Below are 21,154 nucleotides of genomic sequence, written 5' to 3'. Positions count from 1 at the left end.
CTGTTGCTTGAATAAAAGTTGAGATGTAATGGGAAACAGCCCTGAGAAGCAAGTACCAGTCAGTGGGGGAGCTTGGAAAGCTGCCATGTCCTTTGGTATTACAGGCAGCAGGGGCTGCACGCCCCAGCATCTGAAGATGAGAGATTTTGGTCAATAAAGATTATATAAGAGGCTTGTTGTCTGGGCAGGCAAAAATGGGGAGGAGCTAAAGTTAGAGTACTAGTCTACTGTGAGAGGGGGAAGCCCCATAGCTTCATGGTGGGGAAGAGAAAGATTTTCAAAGCAAGAGTTGTAGAATGTGTGTGTGGGTGAGGCTGAGAGTGAGGAAACAGAGGTCTGATTACCCTGTGACTGGGGAAATACAAGTGATAATTGCATATTTTTCACTTTCATTCATTCATCCTTTAGTCTTTCCAGTAAAATAAAGGCACTATTGTTTTTATTATTTCACAGATTACGAAGTATAGAGAGGAAAGACTTCATTATCTTCTTAAATATATTTTCCTAATCAAAATTTAAATTTATACGTTACCATGTTACATTTCTCTTTCTAACTCAGCATAGTATGTCCTTTAAACTTTTCAGAAATGCCGTTTTTCTCCCCAAAGATGAAAACAATTTCTAATTTCTCCCGATTTTAATTCCTTAATTTACAGGGAAGCACTCTCTTGATTCTATGAGGATGTCAGGCATTCTGACATCCAAAAATGGTAACATAAGTCTTGGATTTTTCTTTTCCTGTCAATCAGTTGCAAACATGTTCCTGTCAAGTATCAAATTCCCCCCAGAAACCACTTAGTAAGGTTCAAGTTACAGAAAAACTGTCTGTGGATAGCGCCATTAAACAATAATATAAAATAAATTACAATACTTCTGTGCTTTCTGAATTAAAATTGTCATAAAATATATTTGTGCACCTAATCCAAGTGCAACAACAAAAAAGAAACTGATTTTTTTTGTGTGTGTGCCTTACAGAAACATCTTATAATATTAATATCATACTATGAATATATATATTGCATTGTATTAGACTAGCTAATTAAAGTTTAAAAACACAGTTTCTTTTAAGTTGGTTGTCTGTTCCCCATGAGGATATTTATTAGAACATAAACAATAACATAAGGTGCTGTGTGAAGAAGTGTGTTCTAATCAGAGTGAAGACAGAGCTACAGAAACACGCCTCCTTCCCTGGGGTCAATTTGACTATAAGGGGGAATATTTTGTGGAAGAATACCAATACTATTAATTTATTTAAATAAACATGAGAATAATACAGTGAAGGATCTATAGATGTTGGGGGGTAAATTAGAGGTGCTTTATGCTTAAAGCAGACTTCAGACTTCTTATTCTTCTTCTTCTTTTTTTTTTGCAGTTTTGGCAGCGGCTGGGTTTGAACCCGCCACCTTTGGCATATGGGGCCAGCGCCCTACTCCTTTGAGCCACAGGCACTGCCTCTTAAAGCAGACTTCTTGAATCTGCCATCCCAGACTTACATAGGACCAGGGTCCCCGTCCCACCCAGTCCTGACTTCAGATATGGAGTCTGTACACCTCTGTAATTGAGGGGACTTTGGTACCTGAAAAGTTGAGGAATTATCACTCTGTAAAGTGCTGCAGGGGTTCTGTGGAGAGCGAGGATTCACTACGGATCAGTGCACTCTGATAGGAAAGGCTTTCCTGAGGAACTGAGGGGCTGGCCGGGTTTTAAATGAAACACAAGGAGAGTCAGAGTCTTAGTAAAGACAGTGTCCCTTTTAGAGTTTTTCCATAAGGATTTGCTGATTGAAGCACTGAGAATACACATTCCCAGCCTATTAAAATTCCTCATCAGTTCACGCCAATTGTGTTAGGCTTAAATGACATTGAAAGACAAAAATTGAAAGTTGCCAGCCTGTACAATAAAGAGTTGGAAAAGAGTTTTACAGACATGTACAAGGCAAAACTTCATAAGCAGAAGAAATTTAAATACAACACATCCAGGTAGGAAGGGAAAAGAATCATTCTTGAAACGTATCTTTTGCAGCATTCTCTTTTAAACTGTGCCGCAGAAGGCGAGCAGAGGGGAAAAGACAAGGAAAACAACCTCCGAAATGTTTGTCATTTACAAAATAATCCTTCAGCCATGAGCACTGGGAAGTTTTAAAATTTCAACTATTCAAGTCTATATATGCCGTACTTATCTGGAGCAGCACATGACATGGACAGGAATAATCAATCCTGAACTGATAATTCCACTGTGTCCTTGTCAGTGAGGGATGTAGAGAAACAACCAGCAAAGCAATTTCTTTTTTCTTTTCTTTGTTTTTTTTTTTTTTTGTAGTAAAAATGCAATGTAGGCTTGGAATAACCAGATCTCATAAGAACAAAATTTATTTTCAAGTATTCCATAAAAATATGGACTTCAAAATAAGGTAAGTAGTATAATTTTTTTTTTTTTAGTTTGATTGCAAATTTACAATTTTTACTTATTTGGAGGGGAGAAAATTTGGATGCTTCTGCCCTTATAAGTAACAAAACTTCATCACAATTTACTTGCCTTGCTATGTCTTCCTCATGGGCTTCAGGAAAATCTTCTGCCTGTCTTTGTTTTATATGCTTAAAAGTAAATTTCCCTCATATATTTCATGTGTAAAAGCCATGTGCATCACCTGTACCTGTGTGATAGTTCAGTCACACACCTCTTCACTAGCCTGGGACTTTAGCAATTTTAGCTAAATTACTTTTTCAAAATTTAAATGTCTATATCACTAGATACTAAACAAATAAATTACTGTTTATTGCCATTTCAGTTATGAAGGGAACAGTCAGATTAGAGAATGAAAATGGATATAATTGCTTGCTAATCTTCTGATTTTTAAAGTTAAAACAATAGCAATAGAACAAAGACTGAAGTGTAATGAGATGCTGAGGTTTTCTTGGAAAGATCCTTTAAACTTCATAATCATTTCCAAAAGTTTCACACACACACACACACACACACACAGAAACACACAGAAACACATACATATTCATGCATGCACACACAATTTAACTGCTGAAATAATCCCAGATTTGGATTCCTAATCTGAAATTAACTTGCTGTGTGACTTCCAGGAAGATGTAAATAAAACACCTTGTATCTCAGCTCCCTCAGCTACAAAGAAGGGATAATAATACTTATTTTTCCAGCCTGCTTTGGGGATTAATAGTAATCTATGTCAAGCAAGTGCCTGGAATATATAAGGTGGTCAATAAAAGTAAGATATTATGTTCACTGGTATTCAAATATTCAGACAATACAAGAAAAATCAGAATAGGAAAGGTCTAAACAAACATTTCCAGAATATAAAATACGCTGTTAATAAAGTTGAAATTAACAGGCAAAGGGGAAGTACACCAGAAAAAGAGACGAAAACAGAAAGGGGCATCTGGAAAGCCCTAAAATAGCACAATGCAGAAGGAATGCAGTTACAAAGAACATCTGCTTAGACTGGAGAATCCAAAATGCCTCTGACTGTAAGATTCCTACAGGAAAAATTGAAGTAATATAAATTGGATTGTTAGTAAAAAAAACAAATTGGAACAGCAAGTATTGTAGCATCTTTGCATACAGATTATTTTCTTTGATAGTTCAATTCTATCAGTACAGAGTCTTGGGAAATACAACTCAAGCTAACTAAAGTCATTGTCCACCAAAAAGGCATGTTTATCTGTGAGCTCTGTGTTAAAGACAAAGCCAACTCTTATTTTAAATCTTGCCATTTCTGTGAACATTTTTTCACCCGTTTTGCAAATAGAAATTAGAATGGGAAAGACAAGTGCACTGCAATAAATAAGACAAGTGACTGAGTTGATGATCTCACAAATATCGCTTCAGCTCTCAGAGGTGGCACTAAGGGATCCATCAGCCTGCTCTTTCTTCTGCCTTTACTAAGCATAAAGGAGCCTTCGTTTGAGTAAAGGAACGGAACACCAACTCTGAGATTTGCTCTTTGCTGGGTTATGTGTGAGGAAATTCAATGAGTATGGGTCACGGAAACTGCTTTCCTACTGATTAATCCTGCTCAAGAATAAATTTCTTTACAAATAAAGCAGTTATGTGATAGGGTAGGGAAAATAATATTTAAGTGCTGAAGTGATCGTGTGAGTAAATAGCAAGAACTAACTTTCAGGGCTGCCCTGAAGAAAGACAGAATTAGGGATTGTCTATGGTTTGTTGTAGGAGTTATAGAGGAAGAATGTCTACACAGTTCATATGGTGTTACTTTCGAACATATGTCAAAATCTGTCTGCGCTTAATGCTAAATGTTTACTGTGCCTGCCCTAAGTTAATCAGTCACGTGTCCACAAGTATTAAATACTTTCTTTGTATTAAATTATAGCAATGAAAAAGACAGAGCCTTATCCTCAGGGAACTTACAATCTAGTTGAGACAGAATTATTATAAACTATACACAATTAAATAAAATTACTATGAACATATACATACAAATAATTTCAAGTACTGAAATGTAACAAAGAAAATTATGGCAAGAAACTTTGATGGAGAAACAGGAGTGGGAGGAAGTTCTGGCTATGGTCATCAAAGAGAGTCATTCGCATGGGGTGATATTTGAGTTGAGATCTGAATGCTGAGGGGTGCTAAAACTACGGATGTTTGAGTTGTAGGAACCAATACACAGAAATATTCTGGATTAGGATAAGATAGAGATTTTTTGGTCATCTAGTAGAGTAGCCTATATTCTAAAGTCTCATAAAGAAACTCCAAACTATTTCTCCGAAAAGTAGCTCACAGATCTCAGAAGTTTAGTCAACTGATTGCGTGAGGTAAAACTTTCCTGTGAAGGAGCAGCCACCAAGGTGCCAGGGCATTGTGACAGTGGATCTCGAAGGCTGCTGTCAAGGTGGACGCCTGTAATAAACCCACTCATCCCAGTAAGATTAACTTGTTCCCTTGCCCCAATTGCCTAACTTGCCAATGTGAAATTTAATAACAAAGCACTCTCTAAATACAGCATGATTTAGTCCTTTTAAATATAATCATTGATACTTAACATAGTGCTCTCAAAAAATAATCAGTTATAATTACTTATTTTCCCTATATAGCCAGTTTTATAGATAGGGAACTGAGTTCCAGAGAATTTAGGAAAACTGCTTAAGGTACAGGAAATCTCAACTCCAGAGCTCATGCTTTTAATAACTAAGCTGTGCTGCCCCTGTAAAACACACAGAAAAGGTAATAGTGGGTATTAGCTTAAGCAAGAAGAATCTGCAATATTTGGATGATGAACTGGAGAAAAATATGAACATTGCACATAAAAGTAAATGATTTGAAGATTTAAGAGCAGCTATTTAGGAGGCTGAGGCAGGAGGATCACTTGAGCCCAGGAGTTTGAGGCCAATATGGACAAGATAACAAGACCGCATCTCTAAACATATACATACATACATGCATAAAATAATTCAGGGGCAGACACAAATACTTCTGTGATAGTAAAACAATATAACTGAAGGGCTGAGTTAGTACTGGCAGTTGTTAACTCAGAATAGTGCTACTCGAAGTGTGGTTCATGAACAGGCTTGAATTATTTGTTGTTGATCCATTATAAGGAAAGAAGCCTGTCTAGAAGACAAAACAACTGTATTACTAAACACAGTGGTTGCTTCCACTGAAATTATGCTCTCATCTTTCTTTTTTTTTTTTGAGACAGATTCTCACCTTGTCACCCTTGGTAGAGTGCTATGGCATCATAGCTCACAGCAACCTCAAACTCTTGGGCTCAAGTGATCCTCTTGCTTCAGCCACTTGAGTACCTGGGAGTACAGATGCCCACCATAACTTCTGGCTATTTTTAGAGATGGGGGTCTCAGTTTGGCTCAGGCTGGTCTCAAACTCCTAAGCTCAAGCAATCCACCCACCTGGGCCTCCCAGGGCGCTAGGATTACATGTGGGAGCCACCGCACTGGCCTATGTTCTCATCTTACAACAGGACTTGGTTGCTGAAGCAAGCCATGCGTTGATTCAAGCTCTTTATGCTCTTATAGACGAGTACTCAGAAACAACCGAGTTAGAGTACAGGTTGCATTGCTGTAAGAATGTCATTTAAAAATTAAACAGGATGGATATGTATTTCTCCACCGTAACTGTCCAAACTGGGCAGGAAATCTAAGAGATGTGGATGGCTCTGCCCTATGTAGTCATCCAGGGCCACAGGCTGGCAGGTTCTTCAGCCTCCAGCTTTCTCCTCTTGAGTCCAAGGCACATTCTATAATTGTAGCAACTTTATAGCTGCAGGTAAGTTGGAAAGGGGAAGTTCTGAGAAAGTGGCTTTATTTATAATTGGATACTTCACATCATTTTGGGTCCCTCTCCATCATATTAATGACTGAAATCATTAATATGAAGAAAGCTAGATTCAAAAGAGTCTATAAAATACAGTGTCTACCTGGGAATCTGAATACTGCACAAAATCACTAATCACTATTTTAGCTATTCTCTATTTTTGCTAACCCAAAAAAAAAAAAGGTAGAGAATAGATAGCTAGCCTTCTGTACCAGAGCGAAAAATACTGTTAGAGAGTTAAATTAAAACTATAGTGGATTTGAGATTGAATTCAAAGAAGATAGAGACACCAGTTAAAATAAAATTTAAGTTGTATAAAATAAATAAGGAATGTTGAGTTTACCGCTTTATAATTAACTCCTTTTTGTCACCTCTTCTATAGATGAATTTATAGAAAAATTCAGTATCTATAAGTTAATCTCCTTTATGAGCTAAGTTCTAATGTAAGGCAGTTGCCATTATATATTACTGGTCTTTTAATGTTGCACTTCACTCTTGTTCCAATTGAATCTGGGAGAGAAAATGCATTTATACCAAGTGCATCTTTTAATTTCATAAGGTATGAATGGGCATTGCCATAGGTTATGTTTTCTAGAAGCAGAGTTTGAGATAGGGATTCTGTTGCCAAAGATTTATTGAACAAATGCTTTCAGGAAAACCTATAAGGGAAAAAATAGGGCAAGACAAGAAAGGGCAAGAATTGAGCAAGGATGTGGTTTCTGGTAAAGTCTAGCCTTGATCTGACCTGCAGGGAGGGAGCTAGTCACACTGACAAATTGTCTCAGCCTGAGGCAAGCAGGCCAGTGTTTTGCACTCCCTGCGTCAGTCAGCCATCGGAGAGGGAAGAGAGTGACGAGGGAGTATAGAAGAGTCATTTGCCAGACAGGTGGCTCCCATCAGCCAAGGGCAATTCTCGGTCTCCCCAGCTGGGAATCATTAGCAGGTGGTAAGGTCGCAGGTGGCAGAAGGGGTGCGCTAGCCTGAAAGAAGGATGTTTCCGGTGGAGAGAAGAGCAGCCCTGCAGTCTAGTCTGCACACTCTCAGCTTCTCTTGTTTCTTAGATTATGTTCATTCCATCCAGACACAGTTTTTCTAGGATTCTGTGAAAATAATTCCTGGGAAATCTTATAGCAAGAGGGATATTCTGAGAAACCGTAACCCAATTGCTATGTTTGGTCCAAAAGCTTAAGCCAATCATCATTTTTTTCTATCATGCCCCCAATTTTGTTTTCGCCCACCTGTGGCCAGCACTTCCTCTGGTCTGCAAGGCTTGCCTGGTGGGTCAGGTGCAGTGTCAGGATCAGATGCTTTGGCAGTGGCTGTCGTTTCCTCTGCATATTTCTCCAAGAATTATGACAGAGAAAGGCTGTACTTAAATAAAGGAAACTTAATTTGTGAAGCACAAAGTGATCTGTGATAAAATGTTCTGGTGTCCCATCCAGCATTTATCAGGCAGTGGCTGCTGTACCATTTACAGTTAAAACTGGGTGAGGAGGCACCAACAAGTAGCTCAGTGGATTTTTTTTTTTTTTTGAATGCCAAAAACTTTTCTTCCTGTTCTCACGATTTAGTAGCTATTCTGTTTCCTCACGCTTATCTGTGTCAGTTACCTTTGCCAGGATGGTAACTCATTTTCATGTCTGCTGGTCTGCAGGCTCAAGGAGTTCAAAGTGACCAGACAGAAGTTACAATTCTCTGTTTGGTGAGCCTTTTACCATGTTCCCTGGTGGAAACTTCTCTATTCTGAAAACTAGGATGTTTAGATCCACAGATCTTAAAGCTGTGACGAAAGAAAGAACAAATGCTCCAAGGAGGTCACCAGGAATGATGGTAGATAGGTTCACTTCACATCCATTCTTTAAGTCCTGGACTTAACTATAGAAACGGTTGGAGACGCACATCGGTTAGAAGTACACCATGTCACAAGCTGGTGCCTCAATTGCATGCTTTAGGAGAATTCTCCACCACTGTATCAGACCAGTAACTGGGAAGTGAGGGGTATAGATAGGACCAGTGACTCCCATGGCCATGTACCTACTGCCACACTGCCTTTACCAAAAGGAAGTTCCCTTTTCTGAAGCAATATTATGTGATATAACATGTCATGAGTCACATGTCCTGAGACCCCTGACATAGTGGTGATGGCCAAGGCAGAAAAGACAAATGAACACTCTGAACATGTGTCACGCCTGATCTGGATGAATCACTGCTGCCTTTTTTATGATCAAAATATCTAGTATATCAATTCTCACAACGTGGCAGTATAATGCGATTCATCAAAGTTGTGCCAGTTACTGTCAGGTCAGAGAGTCAGCAGTGGTGGTAACTACGGCGGACGTGGGGGAATGAAGCCATACCTGGCTTCCATCTCTGGTTAGGTAGCATATGCGAATGTTGGGAATTGGCTGAATGCTGTTCATGTTGTTGCTAGTGCCTCTGGTACGTTTGATACTCTCTGGGGTACACTAACATACAACACCCAGGCATATTTTTGGTCATTATCATAAGTCCATCCATATGTCTCTTTTGTAGAACTTATAGTCTTAATCTTCCAATCTTGTTCCTTCCAGTTGCTTCACCACACATTCTGCTACAGTTATTCATCACCGTGCATCAGTCTGTCATATCCTACTTTTGGCTACTTGTCTATCCTCAAAAGTAAGAAAAATGTGAATGGATATGCTGCCTCAAACTCTGCCAATTGGAAGTTTCTACATGTAGTAACCAGTGTTTCTCTGAATGGTACTATAGTGCAGCCAGAGTCCATTTTAGACATCTACACGTGGGTTGCCCCATTCACAAACCAAGCTTGAGTTTTCTTCTGTTCATCAACAGAATATAGGAAAACTGTATGCAAATGTAAAAATGAATTGGTGAAGAAGCATCAGGAGCAGTGGTTGATGACCTAGAGGGGTCACCAATGGGCCACTGGTTTGTAAACAGCTTTTGGATCAGCCTGAGACCACTCCCCTCTTCCAATGAATTGTTGGAACAACCAAATACACAGGAACTTTTAATTTGGTTGGTCTGTCAATATCCAGTTTATGGGGCAGCGCCTGTGGCTCAGTCGGTAAGGCGCCGGCCCCATATACTGAGGGTGACGGGTTCAAATCCGGCCCCGGCCAAACTGCAACCAAAAAATAGGTGGGCGTTGTGGTGGGCGCCTATAGTCCCAGCTACTCGGGAGGCTGAGGCAAGAGAATTGCTTAAGCCCAGGAGTTGGAGGTTGCTGTGAGCTGTGTGAGGCCACGGCACTCTACTGAGGGCCATAAAGTGAGACTCTGTCTCTACAAAAAAAAAAAAAATATATATATCCAGTTTATGATGGGTAGTTATGGCCACATTACTGCATTAATGATTCATGACAAACACGCTCTTCTAGAGCCCAGCAGCATATCAAGGGTATTACATGAATGATCTGCTTTAGATCTTGTTCCAGAACCTTAGAAGTGAATGCTGTGATTTCTTCAGAGGCTTGTCAGGAATTCCACTTGGAACTTTTTTATATCTTAGATGCTGAAGTATCATGAATGTGCCAGAATACACAGAGGATGAGGATGGTTTGCTCCTCAGCCTTCCCTCTTCAGACCTTTCTTTCTCTAAACCCGACCCAATACTAGCAATTTTCTTTACTGAATAAATGATTCCAAGCAATATTCCTTAGTGCAATAACATGCTGTCTTCAAAATCCAAAGATGGCTTTATCCCTCTTAGCAGTAAGAGTTGCAGGTGGCAACTCACCCTTTACGATGGCCATGATATCTTGGGATGCTCCCACTGTCTGGAGCTCTAAACTCTTCAATGGTGGCAGGCTCCTGAAACTTTGCATGTTTGTCTTCCACCGCTGAAGTGCCCGTGTCTTATAGAGGCAACTAGAATACTTTCCACTGGTTACTTGTCAAATCCAATTACCATCAGGTAGTCAATGCAGTGGGCCATCATTAAGTTCTGCAGAATATCAGGATGATCCAGGTCCCTTCAGTCTATTTAATGACACTGGGAAGAATTGGTTTTAGAATATTATTTTTAGAAAAAAAAATGGTTAAAATATTATTTTGAGAAAGTAATTCTTCTCAAATATGTTTTAAAATGTGTTAATGTAATATTCTGAGAAAACTACATTAAAGTAACATTTTTCTCTTTTAGTGTCTTTTACCCTCTTTTTATTAAAACAAAGCTTCAAACAAGTAACAGAAGACACTAAACAAATTAAGTACTGAGAGTTCAATTGAAATAGAGGGTTTTATTTTGGAATTCTTTAATTGAACTTGGGAGTTCAACTGTGATAAGTATTTCTTGATGGATATTCTATCTTTTAATTGGATAAATATATTCTGTATTAGAATAGAATGATATTAAGATGTTCATGATTTTGCAGCACTTACATTTGGCAAATTGGTCAAAAGAATCAGCTAGGCATTCACTCAAAACAAATAAAATCATTTCACTATAAGGACATTTGCAGCTCAACTCACAAGTGCCAAGACATGAATCAACCCAAGTGCTCATCAACTCATGAATGGATTAATAAACTGTGGTAAATGTATACTATGGAATACTATTCAGTCATAAAAAGATGGAGATTTTACGTCTTTCATATTAACCTGGATGGAGTTGAAGTACATTCTTCTTAGTAAAGTATCATAAAAATGGAAAAGCAAGTGTCCAATGTATGTGATACTAATATAAAACCAATAGATAAAACAACTACACCCCCACATGAGAGAAAAACACAATTAAATTCAAAGTGGGGAGGAGGGAGCACGGAAAGAGGAGGGAAAGAAGTAGGGAAATTAGTAAGCTCTCACCTGATGGGCACAATGTAAGGTTATATGGCACATCCCTGGGTGAAGGGACAGACTACTTGAACTTTACCTAATAAAGACAAACAATGTAACCTAATCATTTGTACCCTCATATCAAACTGAAATATAGAAAAATAAAAAATAATCATAATGAAAGACAGCTTATTTGGCAAATGTTATACTGAATTATTTGTCAAATAAAGATACTCTGAATGGAAAATAACTGTGAAAGTATTTAGTCTCTAGGGCGGTGCCTATGGCTCAAAGGAGTAGGGCGCCAGCCCCATATGCCAGAGGTGGTGGGTTCAAACCAGCCCTGGCCGAAAACTGCAAAAAAAAGTTTTACTCTCTAAATATTAGAGAGTAAAAATAAATAAATAAATAAAAATATTTGGCCAGTTGTGTTTAGAATGTTAGATAATTCTTTACTTTTTGAGACAGAGTCTCACTCTGTCACCCTGGGTAGAGTACCATGGCAACATAGTAGCTCACAGCAACCTCAAACTCTTGGGCTGGAGAGATACTCTTGCCTCAGCCTCCCAAGTAGGGGGGACCATCAGAGCCCACCACAAGGCCTGACTAGATTCTTTTGTTTGAATCTAGTTGAAGTTGACCAAGCTGGCCAAAAGATGGAGTTACCCAAGTAAAATCATTTCATATTTGATTTACTCTCTAATATTTAGACATTTTAATATGAAAAAAATTAAAATTGAAAATAAGCTTATCTCAACTCTGTAGAGAAAATATTTCCCCAGTTAAAAAATAATGGCCTAAAAGAAGACTTATTTTGAAGGGTCAACATTTTCAAAAATTTGAGAAGAATTTATAGCAGACAATTATAATGAAAAGCAAAATTCAAAAATATGTTTCAGAGGAACTTTGGTGACATGGCATTGAAGAACAATGTGTTTAAAGAACTAATAAAAGTACATAAAAATGAACCACAAATGATTTTCATCTTCTTTAATTCTTAATATTTGGATAATAAATATAAAAGTAGTATTGTTGCTAAGCTCAGGCATTCCCCTCCCCCCCAGGCATTTTTTTAAGAAAGAATTTTATTTGTGAAAAAGTTCTTGAATATAATTATTGCATAGATCAATAATATAATAAAATCAATTTGGCAGTCCATAAATACTTTTAAAATTACTTCATTTTCGTTATAAAGACCTTTTAAATTCTCGAAAGTGTCATAATTCAGATAATAAATTTGAGTTAGCCAAGTGGAATAGAATGTAATGGAGAATGGAACAGGAGCCGAAGGTTAGATGGGGATAAAATTGGACCCATGGATACATTGAATATGATGAGTCAGAAATTTCTTCACCATCTGTACGCAAAAATGGCCAATATAGAATATAGAATATAGATCTAGAGCTCAGGTGGGAGGTAGAGGCTAGAAATATTGATCCGATACTATCAGCTTATGAAGTGTGACCAAACTCTGGAAAATAACTGGATCAGGAAAAACAGCACACAGAGCAAAATGAAAAAGGGAAAATTTGTCCAAATGTAGAATTTAAGGATGGCATTTCAGCCTTCGAGACGGGGTGGTGTGGGGATAAGAACTATTAGGGCATAGCACAGATGCAAAACAGATCAGAAACTATGTTCAAACTAGGTTAAGCCAATGTAAGATCTCTGATACGTAGACAGAAAATATAAATCCACAAATAGATCAGTGTTTCAGGGATTAGAACCTAGCTAAACGTCGAAAGATGATGACAGCAGGGTTGACTGCATGCCAAGCACCAGCCATGAGGTAGGTAGAGTGCCAAGTAATAAATTACTTTATAAGGAACTGATTGGAAATCACAAACCAGAACAAGGTCTACCTTCTGTCTCTAGATCAGATGAGAACTTGATCCCATCTTTTGAACAATTGCTAAGGGACAGAGCGAGGCACTCACTACACAGTAAGATTCCTTGTTCTTCCTTCTTGCAGAATCCATGTGATGATAAACGACACAGAGACATCTGGTCCAGAGAGAAAACCTGTGACCACTTACCAAAATTTCTGGTAATTGGGCCACAAAAAACAGGTAAGAATAGCCGATCATGCTCCTACATACTTACTTTCTTTTAAAAATTATTTTATGAAATACATTGTTACATGATGTTATTGGATTAGGTTTTACTTTGTGAAATGTTTAGATATCCGTTCAAGTTCATTACTGCAGCCGCTTGCTGTTCATCTCCAGGGATAACCATTATGCTGTGAGCCTCAAGAAAACCCGAACGTTGCCCAGTAATTAGACTTAAGTGCTAAATTAAACCACAGATTTGATTTTATTTTATTTCTCCTCAATCTCCAAGGATGAACAGGAAGAGCTTTATTGTTTTTTTTCTTAATTTTTATTAAATCATGTCTGTATACATTGTGGGGTACAATGTGATAATTCGCTATACAATGTGGAATGCTTAAATCAAACTAATTAACGTAAACATCACCTCACTAACTTATTTTTGTGGTAAAACATTCATAATATACTCTTAGTTGTTTTGAAACGTACCCTGCATTGTGCACAGTAGGTGAGATACCGCCAAGTACACTCCCTCCACTTACACTCCCCTCCCCTCCTCTCTTCCTCCTCTCCCTGCCTTCTTTTTGGACTTTGTGTTTTATCACTCGCATGAATATATAAGTGCATCTATATTGGTTTCATAATAGTATAGAGTACATTGGATACTTTTTTTCCCATTCTTGAGATACTTTACTGAGAAGAATATGCTCCAGCTTCATCCAGATAAACATAAAAAATGTAGTCTCCCTCTTTTTATGGCTTCATAGTATTCCATAGTATACATACCACAATTTGTTTATCCATTCATGGGTAGATGGGCATTTAGGCTGCTTCCAGGACTTGGCTATTGTGAATTGGACTGTGATAAACATTCTGGTGCAAATGTCTTTGTTGTAAAATGATTTTTGTTCATCTGGATAGATACTCAGTAATGATACTGCAGGATCAAATGGTAGGTCAACATTTAGTTCCTTGAGAATTCATGGTTTTTTCCAAAAAGGCTGTATTAGTTTGCCATCCCACCAGCAGTGTAGAAGTGTTCCTTTTTCTCCATCTTCATGCCAACATCTGCAGTTTGGGGATTTTGTGATGTGGGCTATCTTACTGGAGTTGGGTAATATCTCAAAGTGGTTTTGATTTGCATTTCTCTGACAATTAAAGATGATAAGCCTTTTTTCATGTGTTTGTAGGTCATGCACCTATCATTTTCAGAGAGATTTCTGTTCAAACAATGTATTTTAAAACTATAAAACATAGGCTCAGCACCTGTAGCTCAGTAGCTGGGGTGCTGGCCACACGCACTGGAGCTGGCGCATTCGAACTCAGCCTGGACCAGCCAAACAATGACAAAAACAACAACCACAGAACTGTAAAACATACAAGTCAAATTTTTGAAAACTTTGAATTTATGTGTCACAGTATGGTACCAATCTTGAATTTTCATTTTCTGTGGCTTTACCTAATTATTTTCTTAATTAGTTTATAGAAATAGGTTTTGTCTAGATTCAAACTGCTTTGCACTGTACATCAGCCTGGAATGTTCATAGCCCCGGCCATTATTACTTCTAAATATTTTATTATACATGTGTGGTTTGATTTTTTTTTTTAAATTAATCATTAGGCGCCAATGATTTTCTGAATCACTTGAGGTTCATCTGGCCTTTTTTCCTTGGTATTTTCTTATGCACTGAAAGACAACTCTATAAGAATGCAGGAAAACAGACAGAAAGTATTTTACCAATGAGATGACACTTTCAATTAGAATATTTTATACTTTCTTCAGCATGTGACAGTTTTATACACTTTGTTCATGCCTTGATTAATTAAAGTTTTTATTGAGTTGCTGTGTTTTGAATTCACTACTCTGACTACAAGAAGCATTTTCATCAGTGAGTGCACAAACCGTAACGCAAAACAAACAGTCTCAATAAATAAGGCTGGCCCAGATGAAGGTATTTGTAATACAAGTAAGTAGATCATTTTAAGGGTTTGGGCAAAATTTCCAGTCTATTAGATACTGGTTGCTTTAATCTTTTCTTCATCTAGGAATATAAATTGTATTACAACAGTAACTTGACACATGTGCAGAGAGGAGAAAAAACAAGAGCGCACTTGCAGATATATCACTTTCTGTTGTCGGTGTTTAAAATGTGCGTTAATTTTCTAACAACTGCTTTACAACAGTGCTACCTCTGGAATGACTACTAAAGAAATAAAACATCCATGTCTTATAAAATTATGGTAAAAAAATTTAATTTAAAGATATATCCTCTATCATTTGTCATCGAATATTATTACTTTTTAGCTGTAGAAAATTACAGGTTAGTAACTATAAATCTATTTTTCCTCCTTGTTGTTTGCATTTATAAAGACAATAAGTTATACCTTTAGATTTTAATATTTGACCTGCCAGTGTGGGAATGATGAAGATTGTAGCTGATTTTGACTTTTCCTAGACAAGCAAACAAATAAGAAGTTAAGACAAAGAAAATATGTGCCAGTAATATTTTCTGGGCTATAAAATATTATTTTAATATTAAAATGGCTATAATAGTTCTTAAAATCCAATCCTAGAAGTAGGAAGTTCTATTTTATTATTATTATTGCTTCAATTGGCAAAACTCACTGCGGTCATAGACTGCAAATTGGCTAGGGGGGTAACAGATAAATGCTAAAGATCTGCCCTCAGGGCGGTGCCTGTGGCTCAAGGAATAGAGTGCTGGTCCCATATGCCGGAGGTGGTGGGTTCAAACCCAGCCCCGGCCCAAAACCACAAAAAAAAAAAAAAAAAAAAAAGATCTGCCCTCATGTGTCAAGTTCCTGTCAACAATGTAAAGATGGTACATGCATCCTTTATAACAAATATGAGGCACAAAACTTGTCTTCAGACTCCTATTTACTCATTTGTTATGAGGTGAGAATGGAAGGACTTAATCTTCCAGTTAGCCAGGAGCTGAATCCTAGAAGCTATTCCTGGCTGAAAGTGGGTCAGGTGATGAGGGTGGACAAAAGAGATTTGGACAGAGAGCACAGTAGCTCTGGACTTCAGATCTTCAGAGTTTGAATTGCTGGCCTGTGATCCTTAGTCATGCATCCTTCATCATCCAGAGTCAAATTTGGGTATTCCACTGTAGAAGACAACTCCCAACAGGGTGAAATTTAGTACAATAATTCTAAGAGCATAACTCATTGGCCTTAACTCTTCCAGAAAATTAGTCTTCCCATTGTCAATATTAATTTATTATGACTTATCTGGCTTACTGTGTGATATAGTAAAATTAAGGAGAAGTTGATCATGTGGAAAACATATTGGTTTCTCTTAAGGTTTTACCAATAATCAAGCCTTTTCCTCTTCTTTCGTAAAATATTTATATCTAAGAAACTAAATAAAAATGAATGTCAAAAGTAGGTTAAAAACATAGATGATGATTTTAAAATATATGCATTTTGGTGCAGTGGGTCCACATATGATGGTTAATTATGTGACTATCACCCCACTTGTCTCCTGTTTCCAGTTGAGAGAGCTTTTTCCTCTCCTACCTGTGAGATGCCTCCTAATGTCCTTCCAGCTCCTGGGGGAATGAAGGTATAGAGTTCAGAATATAAAGGTTTTGACTAGCTATAGGCCAGGGGAGTCAGTGTACAATTTTGCAACTCTCAGTGAGATTAAACATGTCTGCATACAACTGAATAAAGCTGTAAATTATCTATTTTTGGATATTCAGTAATAATTCAACCATAGTCCTTTATCTGTGCTCTGGATCCATTCCCATTGAACACCTCAGGGGTATTAAAGTATCAACTGTCTCAGTTCTCTCAGATGTCTCAAAAATCTCTCCCTCTCTCTTTTCTCTCTCTCTTACACATACGTTCTTTACTCTTGTCATGATTTAAACGTATTTCTGTAAGTCTTATCTTAAAAAATATTTTTTAAAAGAACCCTTCTGGATTCCATGTTTTCTTCTAGCTACCACTTTATCACTAATTTATTTCTTATCTCTGGAAAATCTTTGCTTCTCTTCTCACATTTTCTTCTGTTGGAACCCCTATTATTTTTGGAATCAAATCAGATAGGTTCTTCATGATCAGACTCATCCCTCATTACTATGACATGTATTTTTCAATGTGCTCGAGACATTTCTTCGGTCTACCCTTCAGACCTCTAATTTAGTTGTTAACCAGTTTGATATCCTTTTTGCTTCTTTAAATTAAGTTGCATGACTTGATTTTATATTTGTTATTTTTTTCAAAGCCTTTTTGAAATTAGTAATTAAGTCTCCATAAAGATATTTAATTTTATTTTCTATTTTATTTCACTGGGAGTCACCCATTCCAGATGTTTGAACGTGTCTTCCATTCAAAGTAGTCGATCCTCTTAGATCTATAGTTTTTCTTTTAGCCATTCATACCTCTTGCTAGTCATGTAAAGCTGTGGGGATCCAGACAGATGGCAATCTCATAATAGTAGAAGCACAGTAGTCTTTTCATATGAGCTTAAGGCTACAGTCCTCACCCCTGGACTACGCACCAATAACAGTCAGTGGCCTGTCAGGAGCCTAGCTGCACTGTGGGAGGTGAGCAGCGGGCAAGCTGGGAAAGCTTCATCTGTATTTACAACTGGTCTCCATCACTCACATCACCACCGGATGTGATCGCCTCCTGTCAGATCAGCAGTGGCATTAGATTCTCATAGGAGTGCAAACCCTACCCTAAACTGTGCATGTATAGGATCTAGGTTGTGTGCTCCTCATGGGAATTTAATGCCTGATAAATTCCTGAGGTGGAGCCAAGGACATAAGCAACACACTTCAGGTGACACTGTCTCCCGTCACCCTCAGGTAGGGCGGTCTAGTTGCAGAAAAACAAGCTCAGGGCTCCCAGGGGTTCTTCACTGAGGTGAGTTGTATGATTATTTCATTGCCTAGGGCCTGACATAAGTAATGCCCTTTTGTGCTTGAGTGTGATATTGTTATGTTACAGAATTACATGCTTATGATTTTGTAATAAAATAATTGGTGTAGATTACCGGTTCATCAAAAAGAGGTGTTATTTGTTCATCTAATTCTGGAACAATATCACATCCAAGCACAAAAGAGCATTACTTCTGCCAGACCCCTTGTATTTCAATGTAATGGTAATAGAAATACAATGCATAATAAATATCATGTGCTTAAATAATCCTGAAACAACCTCCCCTGCCACACCCCAGTCTATGGAAAAAATTGTCTTCCATGAAACCGGTTCCTGATGCTAAAAAGTTGGGGACCGATGGCTTAAGGTACATGAGCATAAAATGCCAGTTATCTGCTGCCCTTCTCTACTTCCAGATCCCTCAGCTACAATAGTGATCATTCTGCCAGCCCATCTGTGTCACTCAGCTCCAGTTCTCCAAGGGCTGGGACATCTAACAAATCCTTCTCAGTCCACCATGACACAAAATGGCTGACTTTAAAAAAAAAAAAAAAAGCCTTGATTTTTGAAAGCTATGATGACCCAGGCTCTACATGAGTCTTTTCTGCTATAGCTTCCAGTCTCTGATTTGGCTCTGACAAAAATAAGGTTCAGAGATTACATCTGAGACTCCTGACATGTGTACCCAAGTGGTTATGTCAGCAGGACTATTCAGCTGGTGCCTCAGTCACTAGATGGGGTTGTTCTGTTTTGCCAGGGAAGATTCTAAAATGGACATCTTTTACAATCCTGCCCTCTTCTTTCAACCTGAGTAACACTTAAGCTTCTAAGGGAAGTCTTAGAATATACATCTTCCTGGAAACCCTTACTGACTTATCAGGTTTAAATCACTCAATTTATCATATATTGAAAAAGCATGCTGGTCTTCTCTCGTTATGACACCTGTCTGTCCCAATTGCCTGTGCACTTAAGCTAGTTCTACGTAAGGACTTGAATTGACAGCAGCAAATGTGTTTTCCTAATCAAGAGCTACTTCAGGACCATACACAGACTGACACTTCTGTTGAATAGTTTAATTTAATTGATTTGAATTCTATTGAAGATCCACGAGGTTCGGGTACTGCACCTGATGATAGAGGACGAGATGGAGGTGCCCGTGACCTTCAGGCTTTAGCCACTCCCCCTGCTTCAGGAGGGAAATGGAACTGCATGATGTCTGCAGTGCTACGTCATCAGTCTGCTGCAGTGCTACGTCATCAGTCTGCTTACCTGGGCCTTGTGCTAATATTAAATCCAGTGTTTAAGTGAATAGAGTCATGGAGGCTAATAAAAGGAAACGTAGATTGTTTATATTTGGAATGTGCCTAAGTGATTTTAAGGAAATCACTTTGACACTGGAAAGAGTTGGTTGTTTGAATGTTACATTTTGAGCAAAAATACGCTAAAATTATATTCTGACTCTTCTTTTGTTGCCATATAACCTTTTGTCTTTTTTGTGATAGGGACAACTGCACTTTATTTATTTCTTCTTATGCATCCTTCCATCATCAGCAATCTCCCCAGCCCCAAAACATTTGAAGAAGTTCAATTCTTTAATGGCAACAACTATCACAAGGGAATTGACTGGTAAGAAAAATAAATCCCATTATCAACACATGCTCAATCACTGCAGAGCCATTATAGATGTATGCATGGCGTCTGCCTAATTACAGAATAAATTTGTTATGCTCAATTCTACAACAGTGAATTAGAAATTAATTTATAATGATGATATGTTTAATCAGTGTTGCCTATAATTTGATTTGGACACTGCAATAATGATAATATTTTTCTGGTAAATTAATATGATTGAATAAAGAACATTATGAGATATATTTCATCAGAATTATTCATAAGGATATTTGAAAGTCTTTCCAAGTATTATTTTATTATTTTACTACTCCTAAATCTTACTTTTTAACTGAACACATTATTTGTCTTTGCAATGATGCTTGAGGAAACAAATAAATCAGTAGGTTGTTTCATTTTATACTCTGTGACAAGTATCTTCATTAACCACAAAAAACTATATATGTTGTAGTATATAATATAGTCTGATATTTGTCATGTAAATAATAACAGAACATTTCGAAAGCCATATCAATTCTTGTAACACAGATGCATAAAATAAATACTAATTAGCTCTTGATAAATTGTGGAAAGAATTTACATCACAATATTTTCTGTAAACTAAAATAGAATAAACGTGATACTGGAAATGATAATGATCTTCAATCCAGATGAATTTTTCTCTAGCTCTACTACAATTTTTCAAGAAAATGTGGTCCTAAATTTAATTTCTAGTTCCCAGGTCTATAAAGCAAATTTCACCTGAGAAAATTTACACAATGTACACATTTGTAGCATGTAACTTTGTGTGTCATCATCACATAGGAACATGTCCTAAGTGAAATGCTCCTTCATTTAGAAGCAGCTAGGGTAGCCAGATGTTGTGGTGAGCACCCATAGTCCCAGCTGCTCAGGAGGCTGAAGAAAGTGTATCACTCGAACCCAAGAGATTGAGGTTGCTGTGAGCTATGATGTCACAGCATTCTATCCAGGGGGACATAGTGAGACTCTGTCTCAAAAAAATAAATTAATAAATAAAAATAAAAGCAACTAGGATTGCAGTTGGGCAGGGGAAATACCTGTGAGCAGATCAGAATCACCATTAGCCACAGAGATGTGTCCACTCTGCATCTAGAATATTACTATCCCTTCCTTTACAAAGGATAAATACAATTTGGAATTGCATACAAATTATTGAAAGCAGAACAGCAATTTTCTCTGATCTGTGAGCTCAGATGGGACACAAACTGTTAAGCAGGAATATGGATGAGACTCTTCACCACCCCACATTTGGGAAACATAGTAAAAAGTGTCAAAGAGGAAAATAGCTGTCTTATATTAATTCTTAACTGCTCTCATTATTTATTTCTAGAACATTTGAGGGTTAGAGAAGTGATGAGCTTTAAGGAGTGTTACACACATAATTAAAGCCTTGCACTGAATTAACCTCAGAACATACTGATTCCATAATCCAAACACAGAGGA

The 21,154-nt window shown here is 37.6% G+C and overlaps 1 protein-coding gene across 1 annotated transcript in view; it reads left to right on the top strand.

Moving 5' to 3' along the window:
- LOC128588339 (bifunctional heparan sulfate N-deacetylase/N-sulfotransferase 4) overlaps positions 1-21,154 on the top strand; it is a 295,881-nt gene that overhangs the window by 262,526 nt on the left and 12,201 nt on the right. The window contains exons 8-9 of the mRNA XM_053595091.1: positions 13,072-13,168; positions 19,564-19,687. Of these exons, the coding sequence (XP_053451066.1) occupies positions 13,072-13,168; positions 19,564-19,687 (221 nt within the window). The remainder of the gene's footprint in view (positions 1-13,071; positions 13,169-19,563; positions 19,688-21,154) is intronic.

This window comes from Nycticebus coucang, chromosome 1, assembly GCF_027406575.1.
Source record: "Nycticebus coucang isolate mNycCou1 chromosome 1, mNycCou1.pri, whole genome shotgun sequence".
NCBI lineage: Eukaryota > Metazoa > Chordata > Mammalia > Primates > Lorisidae > Nycticebus > Nycticebus coucang.
This window is presented reverse-complemented; position numbering and strand designations above follow the sequence as displayed.